Source organism: Salvelinus sp. IW2-2015, linkage group LG23, assembly GCF_002910315.2.
Source record: "Salvelinus sp. IW2-2015 linkage group LG23, ASM291031v2, whole genome shotgun sequence".
NCBI lineage: Eukaryota > Metazoa > Chordata > Actinopteri > Salmoniformes > Salmonidae > Salvelinus > Salvelinus sp. IW2-2015.
Genome location: NC_036863.1, coordinates 47,845,565 through 47,867,031, shown reverse-complemented (window position 1 = coordinate 47,867,031; position 21,467 = coordinate 47,845,565). Strand labels below are relative to the sequence as shown.

The following is a 21,467-nucleotide window of genomic DNA, read 5'->3' as shown; positions in this document are numbered from 1 at the left end:
TCCCCCTCTCTCTCTGTCGCGCCCTCCCCCTCCCCCCCTCTCTCTCTTGCCCTCCCTCTCTCTGTCGCGCCCTCCCCCTCTCTCTCTGTCGCGCCCTCCCCCTCTCTCTCTTTCTCTCCCTCTCTCTCTTTCTCTGTTTCGCCCTCCCCCTCTCTCTCTGTCGCGCCCTCCCCCTCTCTCTCTGTCGCGCCCTCCCTCTCTCTGTCGTGCCCTCCCCCTCTCTCGCTCTCTCTGTCGCGCCCTCCCCCTTTCTCTCTGTCACGCCCTCCTTCTCTCTCTCTGTCGCACCCTCTCTCTCTGTCGCGCCCTCCCCCTCTCATTCTGTCGTGCCCTCACTCTCTCCCCTCCCTGTCCTGTCTCTCAGGCCAGTTTGAGTGTGCTAACAGGGAATGGTGGTACAGTCACCATGGTGACCGGGTTGAGGACGGTGGTTTGTCCCACCAGCTGTGGGTGGTGGTGGTGGTGGTGATGGTGGTGGGCCAGCATGGTTGTGGGCTTCCCCAGGGACGAGCCACACTGGCCAGGCACTGCCGCCCCATTGACCTGGGGCACGTTAGCGGTAGCATGGCTAGCCTGGACGTGGGGAAGGGTGTGGTGGGTGAAGGTGTGGGTGATATGCCCCAACACCGTGGGCTGGGAGACCGTCAATCCCTGGGGGTACATGTGGGGGGGCAGGGGACCCCCCAGGTGGGCCACAGGGTGGACGGTGATGTGTCCGATGGGCTGGGCCGTGATTGTCTGGTGGGCAGCGGCGGCGGCTGCTGTGATTGGCTGCGAGATGGAGGAGGCAGGACTGGGGGAGGGAGCGATGTGCGTAAGGTGTTTGTGATTAGCCGGGAGGACGTGATTGACAGCCTGGATGACGGAGGGGTGGGCGATGACTTTGGGCGAGACTTGGACGGTCGGATGGGGGTGAGGTGGCGGGGCGGGGGCGATAGTTTGGGGGTGAGGAGGGGGGGCCAAGAGGGAGGGGCTGGTCAGAACCCCAGAGGAAAGGGTCTTGTGTGTGATGGAGAGGTGAGGAGTGAGGAATGATTTGGCCTGTATAATGGGGAGGGAGAAGGGTGGAGGAGGAGGGGAGAGGTCTTCATCAATGTCCTGGTTAAAGTTGTCTTCCCCTTCTGAAAGAGAGAGAGGGAGAGCGATTACTCATACGGCACATGTCACTATAAGAACACATCACACATATTGACATGTATGTCTACACCAGGGTTTCTGTGGCGCTGGACATCGTGARCGAGAAGATTTCAATTTACCCTCCATCTGACAAATGACCCGGACCCATATGCATTGGGTGCGTAACCCATTAGGGAATCCACTCACTGTGCTCAAAATGACAGAAATCACAAATAGATTATGGTCATTCTTTTTTAGAAGAAAATGCAACTCCTGTATTGAAGTAGGCAATAAAACACAATTTTCAAACAAAAATGTAATTTGAGGGAAAAGTCCATTCTAAACAGTGAAACTGAGAAGAGCAGTTGTGATAGAGATTAACTTAGATTTGTTGCTAATATGACTAGGATAATGCCTTTGGCTTCTGGACAATGGAAGAAAGTTGATATGAAAACCAATAGAACAGGAGAGAAATGGCGGCGAGTCAAATAGGTTAGGAAGTAGACAAAGTTATAAATAATTACTCCTGTCTATACATCAAATAAATCACCAGAAAGCATGACTTAGCCACAAAGGAATCGAGGATCATTCACTTTTTTTTTTATATAGCTGTGGATTGTTTCAAATCACAAGCTTGTAGGCCTACGCCTATTTGGGAATACAGCAATTTGGCCAGAGCGCATGGCAATATGCCTAGCTGATTGAGTTGCGGCTGTCAGTGAAAAGTATCTAAGATATGTGTGAAGATAAGGTGCCTCGAGTATAATTTAAAAATGTTGAGACAAGAAGGGGAGAGGTGTGTGTGGCATAGATATAGGGGAGTCTCTCTCCAGAATGGCTGGCTCAGCTGTCTCCTGACAATTCTTGCACATTCATTGTGTAAATTATTTGCCCTTTTGATTGTTCATTTTTGTTGGTCAATTCCCCATTACATATGTCCCCAGCAGTAAACGTATGTAGGCCTAATGGGGAATTGATTTTAAAAAAGAGAGAAAGGGGGGCAGTGAGGCTGAGTAGAGAGATGAATGAACCTGAATTGATCATGTTTTTATTTGTCGGGTTTTAGGCATTTCGACTTCGTTGAAAATGTTATAGGCCTACTGCTGCATTGGCCTATAGGCTATGAGTTCCATGCGCTCATTTCTTTAACTGCCAAAGGATCACGTGTATCAATGTGACGACGTGCTCTCGCATTAGTTACATTTTTACTTTCACATTTTTATGATGAACCACGTGACAATGATTTTGAGAAACAAAAACGGTGTTATTGAAATGAAACTGTTCCACGAACATGCGCATATGAAAATCATGACTGGCACACAGATCGATAGAAATGGTAGGATAAATTGTAACGTTCCCAAAATGTGAAACTCACGCGTCGCCTATGAAGTCTATAAAATAATTGCCTCCACGTTTCCATGGTCAGATTTGCCTATAGGCTGCTATGAAGCAAGGTAAGATGTCCCTGGTCAGATTTGTCTATAGGCTGCTATGAAGCAAGGTAAGATGTCCATGGTCAGATTTGCCTATAGGCTGCTATGAAGCAAGGTAAGATGTCCCTGGTCAGATTTGCTATAGGCTTGGCTATGAAGGCAAGGGTAAGATGTCATGGTTCAGATTTGCCAAAAGGCTGCTCTGCTATGAAGCAAGGTAAGATGTCCTGGTCAGATTTGCTAAAAGTGTGTCTGCTATGAAGTAAGGTAAGACGTCCATGGTCAGATTTGCCAAAGGCTGCTCTGCTATAAGGCAAGGTAAGATGTCCCTGGTCAGATTTGCCTATAGGCTGCTATGAAGCAAGGTAAGAGTCCTGGTCAGATTTGTCTATAGGCTGCTATGAAGCAAGGTAAAACGTCCCTGGTCAGATTTGCCTATAGGCTGCTTGCTATGAGCAAGGTAAGATATCCCTGGTCAGATTTGCCTATAGCTGCTATGAAGCAAGGTAGAGGTCCATGGTCAGATTTGCTATAGGCTGCTATGAAGCAAGGTAAGACGTCCATGGTCAGATTTGCCTATGGCTGCTCTGCTATGAAGCAAGGTAAGGTCCTGGTCAGATTTGCCAAAAGGCTGCTTGCTATGAAGCAAGGTAAGACGTCATGGTCAGATTTGCCAAAGGCTGCTCTGCTATGAAGCAAGGTAAGACGTCCCTGGTCAGATTTGCCTATAGGCTGCTATGAAGCAAGGTAAGACGTCCTGTCAGATTTGCCAAAGGTGCTCTGCTATGAAGCAAGGTAAGACGTCCCTGGTCAGATTTGCTATAGGCTGCTATGAAGCAAGGTAACACGTTCGTCAGATTTGCTATAGGCTGCTGCTATGAAGCAAGGTAAGAGTCCTGGTAGATTTGCCTATAGGCTGCTATGAAGCAAGGTAAGATTCCGTCCTGGTCAGATTTGCCTAAAGGCTGCTATGAAGCATATGGTAAGGAGTCCCTGGTGGCTAGATTTGCCTATCGGAATAGGCGTTGAAGCACAGGTAAGTCGTCCCTGGCCAGAATTTTGCCTATAGGCTCGCTCTGGCATGAAGCATGGTAGAGGACGTCATGGTCAGAATTTGCCTACAGGCTGCTATGAAGCAAGGTAAGATGTCCCTGGTCAGATTTGCCTATAGGCTGCTATGAAGCAAGGTAAGACATCCCTGGTCAGATTTGCCTACAGGCTGCTATGAAGCAAGGTAAGACATGCCTTTATAATATGAAGTAAAACAGTCAGGTTTCGAACTATTAAGTAGGCCTGTGTGTTCAGAATGCATACTGCCTCCAGCTCACATTGTAAAGTGGTGGTGACGCACTGGTAGCCTGTTGCCTGCCCTTTAATGGTGAATGGGAGGTGTGCTTCAATWTGGCTACCAGTTGACAAATACAAATAGTACGCCTAGTTCTTTTTAATTGTTCACCGAAACTTAACACAAGATTGCATTTCAAATTGTTGCACAATGAACGGGCTTACAAAAGCACACGTTGTACTTCAGTAGCACCAGCCGAGGAGAAACATCCTGCTCAAAATAGGCACTGTGTGCTGTGCACGTGTGACAGTTGTGTTGGATAAATAAGAGAGGCTACATGATGACTAACGAAAATACACACACACACACACACACACACACACACAATTTAATTCCACAATATTATGCAAATGAACCTGTAGGCCAGCATTTCCCAAACTCGGTCCTGGGGACCCCAAGGTGTCCCTGTTTTGGTTTTTGCCCTAACACTACACAACTGATTAAAATAATCAAAGCTTGCTGATTATTTGAATCAACTGTGTAGTGCTAGGAGACCCTTTGGGGTCCCCAGGACCAGGTTTGGGAAATACTGCTATAGACTGATAAGCATGACGGTCAAATGTGTTTCTAACGGAAACCCTGGTATGCACACAGCATGCTTCCTTCTGCAAGTGTCTGTGTGTGTGTACCTGAGGCAGTAGAAGTAGAAGCCTGGTCGTCCTCTGGTTGTACGGTCTGTCTGAGGACCTTGTCTATCTCCATAACGTCCATACACTGACTTAGCTCGTTCTTCAGCTCAGCCAGTCTCTGCTGCGTGGAGATCTTCTCTCTCGCCAGACGCTCCATCTCATGTTCATACTCCTTCTCCTTTCGCTTCAGAGTCTGGGGGACAGGGAGAGGCACACACATCAGCATATGTAATACCAACACACTTGTTACACGTGACCATAAGTTAAACTCATTCACAAAGTCGGAGAAAAGGGACATGAACACACTCCTTGCTCATAACACACATGCAAACACACGTATCACGTAAACCAATAACAGCTGCCCAAAACTGACCAAACCGTGTGTGTGTGTGCACTCCAGACAACACGGAGAGAGGAGAGTAAACTTATGAGAGGGAGRGAGGGAAAGAAGTGATGGGGGAAAAGGAAGGAAGGGAGAGAGAGGCACGCAGTAGTCATGCAGACAAATGGTTCTCCGGCCAAGTTACTGAGTGGTCTGAGGGGCTCCTAAACACAGGGACACGCAACTCTCTACTGAGAGGGAGAACGGGGGAGTGAGAGAGCACAGGGTGGAAAGAAAGAGTTAGAGAACAGAAGATCACAAGATGGCGGCGATAATAGAGATGGGATCGAGGAGAAGACGGATAGAAAACAAATGAAAAAGGGAGAGAGAGAGGGACATCACATGATCCGACTACAGGGCACTGAGTTCAGTGAGCAAAGCGGTTTACTCTTAGCAGGCACGTGATGGAGTCCCACACGCAAGGTCAGTTTCTCTCCCCACCCCTCCAAACACACTACATTCACTGCTAGCCAGGAACACTCCATTCCGGCTCAACATTCAAAGGGCTCCCATTTCTCTCTGCAGAGGTGTTACTGGAGCTTTGTAAGAGAGCTGTGTGTGTAGTCCAGTGATCAGGATTAGCCTATACGCTTGTACCGTCTGTGTGGTTTGTTGTACCATTAATCATATTGATAATCCTATCATGTGAGACAAAGCATTCATTTTTACATTGCCTATTCATTCATCAATATCCGCGAAGAAATGAAACGAGTCATTTTGATAGCTATATGTATGATAGCCTTTCCTTCTCTCCGTGCACTACTGACTATTCATTGACCAACTGGCTCGGTGTCTGGATGCGAGTGTGTTTGTCTAACTGTGTGTATTGGTGTAATTGTGTGTGTTGGTGAACAGACCAGCTCAACACACACACACCTTCCCGATGATGACACGCATGGTGGTGCAGGAGAGGAAAACGCAGGTTGGTGGGTGTGTGTGTGTGTGTGTGTTCATTAGGTCTACTTGCGTCTCCAACACCACGGCAACAGCAGCCACACATAGCCGTTTCCTTGGTAACAACATCCACAAGGGTTTCTGCGGTTGAGCAGGGGAGTGACAGTATATAAGGAGGAATCTAATTGGAAGATATAAAGGTGTAATTTCATCTAAAATGTCATGTAATTGGCTGTTTTCCAGCTTACTGCTCTAGCTGACGTCTCCCCTCTCTTCCTTAATCCCCCCTTCAATCCCCCTCTCCTTTTCTCCATCCCCCACTTCCATATACACTATAAGGCCAAAYGTATGTGGACTGGTCGTCGAACATATCATTCCAAAATCATGGACATTAATATGGAGTTGGTCCCCCTTTGCTGTTATAACATCCTCCACACTTCTGGAAAGGCTTTCCACTAGATGTTGGAAGATTGGAATCAAGTCCCCGCAGCATTCAGCTGAGGTCGGGCATTGATGTTGGGCGTATAGGCCTGACTCGCAGTCGGCGTTCCAATTCATCCCAAAGGTGTTCGATGGGGTTGAGGTCAGGGCTCTGTGCAGGCCAGTCAAGTTCTTCCACACCGATCTCAACAAACCCTTTCTGTATGGACCRCGCTTTGTGCACGGGGGCATTGTTCATGCTGAAACAGGAAAGAGCCTTCCCCAAACTGTTGCCACAAAGTTGGAAGCACAGAATCATCTAGAATGTCATTGTATGCTGTAATGTTAAGATTTCCCTTCACTGGAACTAAGGGGCCTAGTCCGAACCATGAAAAACCAGCCCCAGACCATTATTCCTCCTCCACCAAACTTTACAGTTGGCACTATGCATTTGGGCAGGTAGTGTTCTCCTGGCATCCGTCAAACCCAGATTAGTCTGTGGGACGGCCAGATGGTGAAGCGTGATTCATCACTCCAGAGAATGTGTTTCCATTGCTCCAGAGTCCAATGGTAGCGAGCTTTACACCACTCCAGTCGACGCTTGGCATTGCGCATGGTGATCTTAGGCTTGTGTGTGTGGCTGCTTGGACATGGAAACCCATTTCATGAAGCTCCCGACGAACAGTTTTTGTACTGACGTTGCTTCCTGAGGCAGTTTAGAACTCGGTAGTGAGTGTTGCAACCGAGGACAGACAATGTTTATGCGCTACACTCTTCAGCGGTTCTGTTCTGTGAGCTTGTGTGGCCTACCACTTCGCAGCTGAGCCATTGTTGCTCCTAAACGTTTCCACTTCACAATAACAGCACTTACAGTTGACCGGGGCAGCTCTAGCAGAGCAGAAATTTGACAAGCTGACTTGTTGGAAAGGTGGCATCCTATGACGGTGCTACGTTGAAAGTCACTTCATTATAGCCATTCTACTTCCAATGTTTGTCTATGGAGATTGCATGGCCGTGTGCTCGATTTTATACACCTGTCAGCAACGAGCGTGGCTGAAATAGACATCCACTAATATGAAACTTTTGGCCATGAAGTGTATCTCCTACCCCCCTCTAAGGTTCCCTCATCCCTTTCCCTCATCTCTCTTTGCTCCCCCTCTCTCTCTCCGTCACTAGGATGGAGATCTCCTGTCGATACCCTCCCAGAGATCATTGTATCAGTGACCAGTGTGCTTCCAGAGATATCATCCTCAAAACAACCACAGCACCTGTTTTTGAAAAGCCTTCGTCATCATGATCCTCATCATCAATCAGCATATTTTTCATTTTGTCTGCCCTTGTTAAAAGGAGCAGTGTGCTGGTGTAAGTACAAACCCTGCAGACTTAACACACAATTCCACAAACACATCCTTGAATAAATACACCCGCGAACACACACACACACACACACACACACACACACACACACACACACTGAGTAAAGAACTGGACCTCCTGCAGTGTTCTGACCACCTGCCGCCTGTCTCTATGGTTACCAAGTGTTCTAAAGGGCAGAAACCGAGAGAGGGGGGAGGAGAGGAAAAGGGGGAGAGAAAGGGATGTATAACCGGAAAGAGAAAGCATGAGAAGGAAAGAGGGATGACAGTGCGAAAAAGAGAAAGAAACAGAGGTAGACAGAAAGAGAGAGAGGGAGGTAGAGACAGAGGCAGCAGCAGAACAGAGTGTGCTCAGTGTGTCTCTCCCACTCTGCCATGAGGGCGAGGGAGGGGCATAGCCAAGCAGGCCAGAGGGAGGGGGTAGAGGGAGGGAGGGTTGACGTCACTGAGCTCCCGTTAGCCATGTGCTCTCAACTCACGTGGCCAGGGATCCAGGAAAAGAGAGGGAGGGAGGGAATGAGAGAAAAAGGAAATGGTAGCTTAATTAGAATACAGCTCAGATCGCTTTGTTTTCCGTGAATTTTGGCTAATAAAGAAAAAAACATTTATTTGAAATGGAAGCGAGAATGAGAGCAAAAAAAGCAAGATAAAAGGCAGAGGGAAAGGGAAAAGGAGAATGCACCACCCTAARGTCACACACACATGTAGCCTACCTGTATGTATCTCAGGGCGCTGCGTAGAACACTGAGGTTGGAGGTCTTCTTCTCATCTACGTTTGGAACGTTCTTCTTCAGCGTATCAAAACAATCCTTCAAGTGAGCTCTTCTGTTCTTCTCCAGTTTGTTGTGCACCTCTCTGGTTCCAGCTCTGCAAAACACAACATCTGCATAAAACTGACTTCCACACCAATTGTTGGTGTTTGACTACACTGTTTGTGTTCATAACATTGCCATCATGTGTTGACTACACTGTGCATGTTCGATTACATGCTATCATGTTTGACTACACTGTTTGTGTTCGATTACATGACATCAGTGTTTGAAACTAACACTGTTTGTGTTCAATTACATGCCATCATGTTTGTGTTCGATGACATCATCATGTTTGACTACACTGTTTGTGTTCGATTACATGACATCATATTTGACTACACTGTGCGTGTTCGATGACATGCCATTCATGTTTGACTACACTGTGCATGTTCGATGACATGCATCATGTTTGACTACACTGTGCGTGTTCGATGACATGCCATCATGTTTGACTACACTTGCGTGTTCGATGACATGCCATCATGTTGACTACGACTGATGCATGTTTGATTACATGCTATCATGTTTGACTACATGGTGCATGTTCGATTACATGCCATCATGTTTGACTACACTGTGCATGTTCGAAATGACTTAAATGTAAATGTAATGTTCGATTACATGCCATCATGTTTGTGTTCGATGATATGCCATCGTTTGACTACACTGTTTGTGTTCGATTACATGCCATCATGTTTGACTACACTGTGCATGTTCGATTACATGCCATCATGTTTGTGTTCGATGATATGCCATCATGTTTGACTACACTGTTTGTGTTCGATGATATGCCATCATGGTTGACTACACTGTTTGTGTTCGATTACATGCCATCATGTTTGACTACACTGTGCATGTTCGATGACATTCCAATTTGTTCAACTACACTTGTGGTGTTCCACTGTTGACTGGCTGATCTACAAATCACCTTGCATCCTAAATAACTACTCATTTATTATTTGTAGATCATTCAGTTTCCTTAGTCGGTGATCAGTGAAAATCCATGCAAAATGTATGCCCTCAAAAACGAGGACTCTCTCTCACCCTCCAGGTCGTCTCTTCCCGTCCAACCCTCTCAGGTCATCCATGATGGTTCCGTTTGGGCGTGGCTGCGTGGGAATGGCTTGCTGGGGAAGTAGTGCATGTTGGGAAGCGGCTTTGGTGATGATGGAGGTCGGGTACGGAATCTGAATTGGAGGTTGGGATTGGCTAGGGCTTCCACCCGTCTGTGGCGTCATCGAGTTAGGCTCCGCCTTCACCTGGACTGCCAGCTGGCGCTGGATTGGCTGCTGCCGAGTAGGGGAGGAGCCTCCCTTCATCACCTGGGCGCCTCCGAGGTGGAGTGAGGTTGCCGCGGCAGCAATCGTCGTGATGACGGGAAGGGGCGGTACAGAGGGCGTAGCGGTGACAACGGGTACCATGGGGATGACAGCGATGGAGATGGGGGGAGGAGGGAGGGAGAGGGGAAGAGGGTGAGAGGAGGGAGAGAGGTGCTGGTGCTGACAATGTTGTGATGACTCAGGCCAATGCTGTGATGACCCCCAGGTGACATGGTTGAATCTGATTGGCTGTTCCGCACAGGTCACAACCTCTGCTCGTCTGGACTCTGCCTCCCGGCTGTGAAGCTCCGCCTTCTCTCTGCAACGCTCCTCCTCTTTGGGCGAGGAGAAGAATAACATAAGAGGAAAGAGAGAGGGGGATGATGGTTAGAAATGTAGGGACTTCAAGGCTTCATCTCGTATAGCAGTACAAAAATGTAGTAGAATTCATATTTCACAGACAAAACTGTCTTAGGTGAAGTAGTGAACACACACCCCCTCCCCCCCTCCCCACACACACACACAATGATGTCATCCTAGAGGCAGACCGACCAATGGGACGTGAGGACAGGGTCTCTCGCTGAAAGCCCTTGGTCCAGGCCTGTGATAGGCTGGTGGGTTGAATGGGGCGTTGGCCTGGGGTGGTTGTAATGGGTCTACCCAGCGGTGTCATTGGAGCCGGCAACATACGGCAATCCACACCAAACACGGTGTGCGCTTACACACATGCACACGTACACACACAGGTCAACACATATGCACATCAATAAACACAGCAGACACACAGGCAAGCAAAATCACACACACACACANAATCACACACACACACACACACACACACACACACACACACACACACACACACACACACACACACACTAGACAAAAGGGGTTTGTCTTAAATGAGCATGCTCAATGAAACGGCAGTAACCATAGATCCATAGCAAAATTAGATGCACACGACACGAGGGATCCCACAGGCAAGAACACTAACTAAAAAGATGACACACGGAGTTCACTCATCCTTAAATGTACTACATATCAAATATACACCGTACATACAGTATTCACGTTACTAAACCAACTGTGTGTACATTGCTAGAAGTTTGACAGACACGCACACATTGGAAAAAGGCACAAGTTTCAGTTTGTTCCACCTGAGCGAGTCTGACCACAAGTCAGAGACCATATTGACACCAAATGGGTTTGATGAATCGCTGGAAAAGGCTTTTGTAGGCTACAGTCCAAGCTATGTCTTCCAATGGTGTGACTGCTGTCAGCATCCAAGGATTATCCAGTACATCCAACTGGAGGTAAGGACGACAGCAGGGGTGTGGCCTACGGGCAATATGGATATCACTTATTATTGATATCTACATAGCACACATGTGAATCACACTGCTGCTCTCTCATTTAACTACAATCCGTAAGGTGCAATTAGCTGTTTTTATTTAACCTTAATTTAACTAGGCAAGTTAGTTAAGAACAAATCCTTATTTACAATGAAGGCCTACCCTGGCCAAACCCGGGCCAATTGTGCAARGCCCTATGGGACACCCAATCACGGCCAGATGTGATTCAGCCTGGATTCGAACCAGGGACTGTAATGARGCCTCTTGCACTGAGATGCAGTGCCTTAGACCGCTGCGCCATTCAGGAGTTCGTTGTTGTGGAAGGCTGTAAACAAATGTAGGCCTATGTCTGTATTTTAACCCAATAATAGTTGAATTGAAGAAGTTTAAGCTGCCTTTCAAGCATCGTTTTAGCAACCAGTGGACAGCCAGTGAAAAATGCGCTCTTGCAGCTGCATAGTGTGGATCAGTCTGTGGAATAAACGTTTGAGGGTGTTTCTCCCTTCTAAACTCCTCCGTGGTATTGTGCTTTACATACTGGCAAAAAATGACTTTAATTTAACACGACCATGACTGGGGCTTTTATTGCTCAATCTAATTTGTCCTGGGATTTTTTTCTTTCTTTCATAGGCCTAACGGACACATGCTCAAACTCGCACACTTTCGATAGACTTAAACAGCTGCAAATGATCAAGATATCAAAGTGTCACCAACAAAAACCGTAAACAATAGGCCTATAACAAATGTAGCATATTGCATTCATTTTCACATGCAAATAGACCGCCATTGTAAATAAGAATTTGTTCTTAACTGACTTGCCGAGWTAAATAAAGGTACAAAACAAATGTTGGGTAGTGCACAAAGCATGCCATTCCACGAGAGCAGTACTTATTTTTCAACTCGAAGCAATGAGCCCCGATCAGTTCTCCATGACAACAAAATAAACAACAGAGTAGGCTAATAAGTCCTTTGTTTTTGGGTTATGCTCAGGTAAAACAATTTGGCTAATCTATATATTTCTAAGTCCTATTCTTGAAGATCAAGTGGTATTAAATGAATTGGAATGACTGGAAATCTGACAGCCATTGGTTTTTAATGTAAAGATATAGCCTAATCAAATGAATATCTCTATTGAAGTAGAAAGCAATGAGTTAGAAGAATCCTACATAACCCATACATTTAAATGCAGCATCCATTTATGGCCAGCTATGTAAACTCTAAGATTGATTTATCCTAATATATATATATATATATATACACCTGTGGACGTCGGGCCCTCATACCACCCTCATGGAGTCTGTTTCTGACCGTTTGAGCAGACACATGCACATTTGTGGCCTGCTGGAGGTCATTTTGCAGGGCTCTGGCAGTGCTCCTCCTTGCACAAAGACGGAGGTAGCGGTCCTGCTGCTGGGTTGTTGCCCTCCTACGGCCTCCTCCACGTCTCCTGATGTACTGGCCTGTCTCCTGGTAGCGCCTCCATGCTCTGGACACTACGCTGACAGACACAGCAAACCTTCTTGCCACAGCTCGCATTGATGTGCCATCCTGGATGAGCTGCACTACCTGAGCCACTTGTGTGGGTTGTAGACTCCGTCTCATGCTACCACTAGAGTGAYAGCAKCGCCAGCATTCAAAAGTGACCAAAACATCAGCCAGGAAGCATAGGAACTGAGAAGTGGTCTGTGGTCACCACCTGCAGAATCACTCCTTTATTGGGGGTGTCTTGCTAATTGCCTATAATTTCCACCTTTTGTCTATTCCATTTGCACAACAGCATGTGAAATMTATTGTCAATCAGTGTTGCTTCCTAAGTGGACAGTTTGATTTCACAGAAGTGTGATTGACTTGGAGTTACATTGTGTTGTTTAAGTGTTCCCTTTATTTTTTTGAGCAGTGTATATATGTTGTTTTCATGGGGGATATATGGAAATTGTATGTCGTTCAATTGGTAATATTAATTTTGGTCTAAAAAGTCATCTAAAAGTTACTGAAAGTAATTAGATTACGCTAATCCAAAATTGTTACTGATTACAATTTTGGACATGTAACTAGTAACTAATGGATTACATTTAGAAAGTAATGGATAAGTAAACGAGAAAACAAGAGAGAGGTAGGTTGGGAGGGAGAGATGCATTGCAACAGGGGGGGGGGGGGATAAGCACACTTTTTCAGACTCCCTGACCTTTCTCTTCTGCTCTGAAAAGGTTCTCACACATACATACACTATATATACAAAGGTATGTGGACGCCTTTTCAAATGACTGGTTTTGGCTATTTCAGCCACACCCGTTGCTGACAGGTGTATAAAAWTGAGCTCACAGCCATGCAATCTCCATAGACAAACATTGGGAGTAGAATGGCCTTACAGGAGAGCTCAGTGGCTTTCAACATGGCACCGTCATATGACGCCTCCTTTCCAACAAGTCAGTTCGTCAAATTTCTACCCTGCTAGAGCTGGCCCGGTCAACTGTAAGTGCTGTTATTGTGAAGTGGAAATGTCTAGGAGCAACAACGTCTCAGCCACGAAGTGGTAGGCCACACAAGCTCACAGAACGGGACCGCCGAGTGCTGAAGCGCGTACAAATCGTCTGTCCTCGGTTGCAACACTCACTACCGAGTTCTAAACTGCCTCTGGAAGCCTGGAAGCAACGTCAGTACAAGAACTGTTCGTCGGAACTTCATGATATGGGTTTCCATGGCCCGAGCAGCCACACACAAGCCTAAGATCACCATGCGCAATGTCAAGCATTGGCTGGAGTGGTGTAAAGCTCGCTGCCATTGGACTCTCGAGCAGTGAAATCACATTCTCTGGAGTGATGAATCACGCTTCACCATCTGGCAGTCCAATGGACGAATCTGGGTTTGGCAGATGCCAGGAGAACACTACCTGCACCAACGCATAGTGCCAACTGTAAAGTTTGGTGGAGGAGGAATAATGGTCTGGGGCTGGTTTTTTGTTCTTTTTTCTCTTTTTTGAATTGTACCCCATCTTCTCCCCAATTTGTAGTTATGATTTTGTCTCACCGCTGCAACTCCCCAACAGGCTTGGGAGAGGTGAAGGTCAAGTCATGCGTCCTCCGAAACATGACCCGCCAAACTGCGCTGCATCTTAATTAACACACTGCTCGCTTAACCGGACGCCAGCCGCACCAATGTGTCGGAGGAAACACCGTTCAACTGACGACCGAAGTCAGCTGGCAGGCACCCGGCCAACCATCGCTAGAGTGCGATGAGCAAGGAGACACCCCCCCCCCAGCCAAACCCTCCCCTTACCCGGACGACGCTGGGCCAATTGTGAGCCGCCCTATAGGGCTCCCGGTCACGGCCGGCTGTGACACAGCCTGGGATCGAACCCCTGGGGCTGTCTTTCATGGTTCGGGCTTGGCCCCTTAATTCCAGTGAAGGGAAATCTTAACGCTACAGCATACAATGAAATTCTAGACAATTCTGTGCTTCCAACTTTTTGGCAACAGTTTGGGGAAGGCCCTTTCCTGTTTCAGCATCACAATGCCCCTGTGCACAAAGCCAGGTCCATTCAGAAATTATTTGTTGAGATTGGTGTGGAAGAACTTGACTGGCCTGCACAGAGCCCTGACCTCAACCCCATCGGACACCGTTGGGATGAATTGGAACGCCAACTGCGGGACAGGCTTAATCGTCCAACATCAGCGCCCGACCTCACTTAATGCTCTTGTGGCTGAATGGAAGCAAGTTCCCGCAGCAATGTTCCAACATCTAGTAGAAAGCCTTCCCAGAAGAGAGGAGGCTGTTATAGCAGCAAAGGGGGGGACCAAATCCATATTAATGTCTGTGATTTTGGAACGAGATGTTGGATGAGCAGGTGCCCACATACTTTTGGTCATGTAGTGTACATACATGCAACACACACACACACACACACTGTTTCTGTTCAGCCCTGCTCCAGATGTAAAAACATGCAAACATTAATTACATAACTCTTTCATTGAGAGAGGGAGAAAGGTGTCCATATACTTWTGATTAGAAAAAAAGGGAGGAGATAGAGGAGGGGGAGAAAAGAGAGAAGGGGGTGTTGCCCTACTTTCCCCCCACTGTGACCTGTGCGCCAGTCATTCTGGCATGCACGTGGTGGTCGGGGGCAGGCCCTCTAAGGCACATGTGCCACTAGGGGCGTGTGGATGAACTGACACGTCACCAGATGAGTGAAACAAAAAGCCCTCTTCCCAATATGTGGCGATAAATCACCAACCGTCGATGAAATATCCTGTGAATAACTGTGATTCAGTTCTCAACCCCGTTAAACGAACACCCATGCTGTGTTTAACGTTTCACACACACAGCTCTGTCATAGGGAGGGAGTTACTTTAGTGGACAGGGAGTAGGGTTGTGTGTGTGTCCCGCCCCGCAGTGTCATAAGATATCTGAGCAATGTCAGAGCATTATGTAAAAGAGAGAGCCTGCTTGCAGGAGCCTCTCCGGTCGTTCTGCTGCCTGCCACCGCCCTATGCAACCTGGTATCAGATCATTTTGTATTATTCTGTACGTAAGTCCGAGACACTCCATTAAGTGTGATATGTTATGTTTCGTATAGTATGTACTAATTTGTGGATGTCCAGCACCCATTTCGTACGATATGTTACAAATTACAATTCATAATATATGCTACGAATTTGCTAAACGTATATGTTACAAATTCTAGTTAGGTGGCTAACGTTAGCTAGCTTGCTAACATTAGCTAGGCCAGGGGTTTGGGTTAAGTTTACAAGTTAACTAAGATGTTTACAAATTAACTACATATTAAATAGTTGCAAAGTAGCTAAAATGTAGTAAGTAGTCGAAAGTTGCTAATTAGCTAAAATGATAAAGTTGTCTATGATAAAATTTGAACTCACAACCTTTGGGTTGCTAGACTTCACATTATACACCCACCCGTGTCCACCTCAACCAACCACCCTTCTTTCGTTTTTGCCTTAAGTAACCATCTGTCTTATGATATGTTATGTTTGGTATGGTTACATATTAAATAGTGTCTCGGATTTATATAAAGAATAATACGAAATGCTCTGAGACCAGATTGCAACATCGACCATCAGTAGCCTTGCCAAAACTCTGCAATCATTAGTCTACTACTGCAAAACAAGCTTAACATATCACCCTACTAGACCTATCTTTTACGCCCAAAACATGTTTAGAATTTCCAAGAGTATAAAAGACTGAACGCTGTAATGACGACATAGTACATGTAATGGTACTGTTGTAACATAGTAACACGCGTGTGTGTGATCCACAGTTGCAACATTGTAGCAAGCAACAACACACGCTTTGAAGCCAACCCGAAACAAACACAGAATGGTTCTGGAGTGCAGAACGCGCGGCAATATGTCAGTAGATACAGCGTAACTAGCCACACACAGACAGAGTGCGCATATGAGTAGCAGCGAAGCTATATATAGCCGGGATTTAACCCGGAAACCGAGGTAGAAAAATACCTCCTGCTCCCCGTATTGATAAATGAAAATAAATGCATTCGTCAAAACTATAGAGGGTCAGTCAGGCTATGTTCATGAATGACCGATAAAGGGTCCATGAACAGGCTATTGAGTGAAAACGATGTTTCCCAGCAGGACGTAGGCTGATCGGTGGGAATGCATGACCGTTCGGGGTTAAAGTAGGTGTGGACCCCCCCAATAAACCGACCAAGCCAAATCGTGCTATTCCAAAGGCTTACCTAGACTGTGAACTCCCACAGGCCCCCCGCCGGTTCCCACCCGAATACCCCGTTCTTACCATGTGTGATCTGTTGTTGCTGGGCTTGCCATTCCAGATATCTGGCCGCTTCCAGAAGAGTGTCGATGCTCATCGTGCGCCCCTCACCGTAGGCTACCCGATCGCCCAGGACAGAAGAAAAAAAGGCACAGCCGAGATCCGCCGGGGAGCACTGTCTGGAACGCAGCAGACACGAACGCGCACTCTGTTTATTCCTTTCTTCCTCTCACCGGAAAGAAAATGAGTAAAAATATATTCCTTGGATAAATGATTTCTCACACGTAAAAGAGGGATTGCAACAAGATGGCGATGCGATCACGGGAATACATAACAAGGCGAATGCAGTCAGGGCCCGCCCTCCACGTTTCTACCCCTCCCTGTTACTACAGCCTGGGGTAAAAGACGGATGGCGAGCGCTACTGTATGTAGAGGACATCAGACCCAAACAGAGGGGTTATCCCGCCTGTGGCCTGCTGCCTGCACACACTACAGGCCAGACACCGTCGCTCCAAAAGTCCAACGTTTATTGCGTCTATGAATATGAAAGCGTTTGGGTCGCTTTTTGACGTTAAACTGCGTGGCATCAACGCCTGGCGGGACTCTGGAGTCCCTGAGAGATTCCGTCCGTGTGATCCACTCGGGACCGCTCTCCAGGGTTTAGCCCCGCCCCTGGCCCGCAGCGCATTAAAACATGTCGATGCGAATTGGCCAATGAGTGCACAGAACAACAAGGCATGGTGCCTGTCCACATGGGCACCCGCTCCGCCCGAGCGCGGCTCATTTACATGAGCTCTCTCGGGTCCAGACCTGTCAGTCACACATAGAGGGGGGCGGGGCATCCGCTCGACAACATAAAGATGTCATGTTATATTTGTAATAGTGCTAATCTGCTTTTAATGTCTATGGTGCTAATATGGGATAGGCAAAAATAGACGTGTTTTTGTTCGGGAACAAAACATTTCATGTGACAGTGTCCCAAAGTGTCATTTGTTTTTCTTATCTTTTGTGTTTCCATTTTTGTGTGCGCCTTTTCCTGCCCTTCCTGTCCTGCTTGGCTAGTTTATCCTTTTCATTCTGTATCTTGTCTGTTTCTTRGTATGTAAGTCTTAGCCTGGTCCCTCTGCTGCTTCATCCTGTTCAGAACCTCCTCCATGTTGGAGTTGTTAAACAGGGATTTATCACCACTGGGGGGAAGCAGCTATTGGCATATTGAGCCAGGATTGCTTCTTTAGCTTATTTCCTCTTGCTGGACTTCTGGTTCACCACAATCTGCGCCTGCTAATCTATCAGACTGGCAATGGTCAGTACGTCAATATCATATTTGTTATTGGTTGCAGACTGAGCACAGCTCTCTACCCACTGCCTTATGATCTCTTTGCAGACCCCTTCAAGTTTCTCACCCTCCAGAAAAACGCAGATAGTATTCCAAGCAGTGTGACGTCCTTCTCTTCGTGACTCTCCTCCTAACCTAACATAGCAGGCMTAAAAGAAAACGCTTGAGTGGAGTTCCCACATCCGGTTTTCAGCAGAAAAGGAAGCTAGGTTGGTTTTCAGGGACACAGCTAATTCAGATACATCCGCTTGTTAGCAACTCCGCTGAGACCACTCTCCTACTTTTAAAATATAAGCTCCATACACCTCCTGGTCAACTTCTAAGGAGTCTAGTCGTTCATTCTGGCTACTTCTCAAACTCCTCGGCATCTGCTATGGACACCGCCATCTTGGCCGTTCCACATCCTCATCCTACCCGACCAATATGACCAACAGCAGAAAGCAGCACTAATGGATCTCACTGCCCATTTCTTTACTTTGTAAAAAATCGGATGGTCATTGTCTTGATGTTAAGGCATTTTTGTAGTTGTTGCCACTTGCAATACTACCTCAATGGCCAGCCATTCTCTCTCTGTCTCTCTCTCTCTCTCTCTACCATTTACTTTCTATTTCTCTCTCCCTAACTCTTTTACTTTATGTCGCTCCCAGCTACTCTCTTTCACTCCTTCTGCTTCTCTCACCTCCCACACGCTCACCCCTAATGTTGTCATTTTTGAGACTCGGGGGATGGCTCAGAGTTTCAACACAAGCGAGGGAACGTGTGTGTGTGTGTGTGTTGTTGGACATGCATTTGTGTGTCAATATGAGTTGTTGACTATGCGTGTGTGTGTTTGGATGTGCTGGTACAGTGTGTGTCCCTGCATGGTAACAGTCTGTGATTGGACAGAGCTCAGTGGAATACCCTCTGCTCTCATCACAGATTCGAACTGTCTCGACCAATCATAACAACTGCTCAGAAGTGCGTAAGGGCTGCTCTAGCTTTACTGCACGCTCTTTCTCTCTCACACAGACACACACACACATACACACACGTATGGATACGCCATTTACCCTCCTCATTAACACTGAACACAGACATTATCCCCTACCACCAATGTAGGTGTGAAAGAGTATGTGTTTGTGTGTAAGCGTTTGTGTGTGAGACTCAACGAGCACATTGGCCTCAGAAAAAGCCACAAAATGCACACACACCAAAGCCATGCACGATTCACTATGATCAGTTGAGGGAGAAATATTCCACCTCCATGTTGATTACAGACAGAAAAGGTGCTGATCAATCGATGAGTGCAGATATATTTGTGGTTCAGCCATTTACCCTCTTCATTAACACTGAACACCGACACTACTAGAGGGAGGGAAGAGAGCAATATAGATGAGAGCAAGCAAGAAAGAGAATATAAAGACAGAAGGAAAAGACTACAGATTCATGAAAGAGACAGGTGCGGAGCACAAGCGAATGAAGAGAAGGAGAAAGACAGAGAGACGGAGATTGTATGTCAGACAACGGTCTTTCCAGGCACATTCCAAGACCAACTGGGGATGGACACAGACAGACACGTACACGCCAGATCTGTTGTTCTCCGTTCGGACAAAATAACGATCAAATCAACTGATAAATACTGTACCAAATTAGCATGGTATGACAGTCCTGGTTTGTTATCTCTGGGATTAGTCTCACAATGTTGCGGGTGTGCAGAAAGAAGTAGGCTAGTGTTTCTGCTCGAGTGGTTCTCTTGAGAAACAGAGTTCGACTCAGGGCAACCTGGGTCTAGGTAGGTGTCTCTACTCCAACCCCTTCACACTCCATCTTTCCTCTCATCCCCTTTCTATCTTCTCTCTATCCTTCATTTTAACTCCACCTCCTTGAACTCCGTTCTCTCCTCCCATTTCCCCTTTATGATACACTATTTTCTTCCTACAGTTTTGTATTTGTATTTATTAAGGACCCCCATTAGCTGCTGCCAAGGCAGCTACAACATCTATGTGTACGTGTTTGTAGAGTGTGTGTCTTATCATATGTATGCGTGTCAGTGCCTGTGTGTTGTGTCTCTTCACAGTCCCCGCTGTTCCATAAGGTGTATTTTAATGTTTTTTCAAATCTGATTCTACTGCTCGCATCAGTTACCTGATGTGGAATAGAATAGTGCTGTGTGCCTCCCATAGTCTGTTGTTGACTTAGGGATTGACAATCCACCTCTCTCTCTCTTTACCAAGGCTGCAAAAGGTGCTCATGCATTCACCGTTGTGGCAACTGTTGCCAAGATACGGTCCTCCGTGATACAGTAATAGCTCTGTGGGTGAGTGAGTGAGGGAGGGAGTGAGCAGGTGTGTGTGAGCAGTGAACAGTGCATTATTAATAATGGTGACCTGAAAATTTGGACACGCCCACTCATTCAAGGGTTTTTCTTTAGTTTTTACTATTTTCTACATTGTAGAATAATAGTGAAGACATCAAAACTATGAAATAACACATATGGAATCATGTAATAACCAAAAAAAAGTGTCATAAATATATTTTATATTTGAGATTCTTCAAAGTAGCCACCCTTTGCATTGATGCCAGCTTTGCACAATCTTGGCATTTTCGCAAGCTTCATGAGGCATTTTAGGCCATTATTATAAATAAGAATTTGTTCTTAACTGACTTGCGTAGTTAAATAAAGGTGAAATAAATAAATAAAAATATTGAGGTAGTCACCTGGAAAGCATTTGAATTAACGTGTGCCTTGTTCAAAGTGAATTTGTGGAATTTCTTGCCTTATTAATGCGTTTGAGCCAATCAGTTGTTTCGTGACAAGGTAAGGATGGTATACAGAAGATGGCTCTATTTGGTAAAAGACCAAGTCCATATTATGGCAAGAACAGCTCAAATAAGCAGAGAAATGACAGTTTCTTCAAGTGCAAATGCAGTCGCAAAAACCATCAAGCGCTATGATAAAACTTGCTCTCATGAGGCCCGCCACCGGAAAGGAAGACCCAGAGTTACCTCTGCTGCAAATGATAAGTTCATTAGAGTTACCAGCCTCAGAAATCGACAATTAACTGCACCTCAGACTGAAGCCTAAATAAATACTTCACAGAGTTTAAGTAACACACATCTCAACATCAACTGTTCAGAGGAGACTGCGTGAATCAGGCCTTCATGGTCAAATTGCTACAAAGTTGTGGCTTGATGGTGCTTTGCTAGTGACTGTCAGTGATTTATTTAGAATTCAAGGCACACATAACCAGCATGGCTACTGTCATGGAAATTCTTACACAGGGACACTCAAAGTCAATCTTAAATTAATCATCCTTCATTGGGACCTC

General features: G+C 46.3%; 1 protein-coding gene and 1 pseudogene across 1 annotated transcript; both read right to left on the bottom strand.

Moving 5' to 3' along the window:
* Positions 1–231: 231 nt before the first annotated feature.
* On the bottom strand, positions 232–17,398 carry mntb (MAX network transcriptional repressor b). Its single transcript, XM_023967411.2, has 5 exons — positions 16,848–17,398; positions 9,452–10,061; positions 8,309–8,462; positions 4,524–4,716; positions 232–1,121 (listed from the first exon to the last, which is right to left on the bottom strand). Exons 1-5 carry the CDS (start codon positions 16,918–16,920, stop codon positions 361–363), a joined length of 1,791 nt encoding a protein of 596 aa, XP_023823179.1. The 5' UTR covers positions 16,921–17,398; the 3' UTR covers positions 232–360.
* A 305-nt stretch (positions 17,399–17,703) lies between these two features.
* On the bottom strand, positions 17,704–18,546 carry LOC111950377 (coiled-coil domain-containing protein 43-like; annotated as a pseudogene).
* Positions 18,547–21,467: the final 2,921 nt, after the last annotated feature.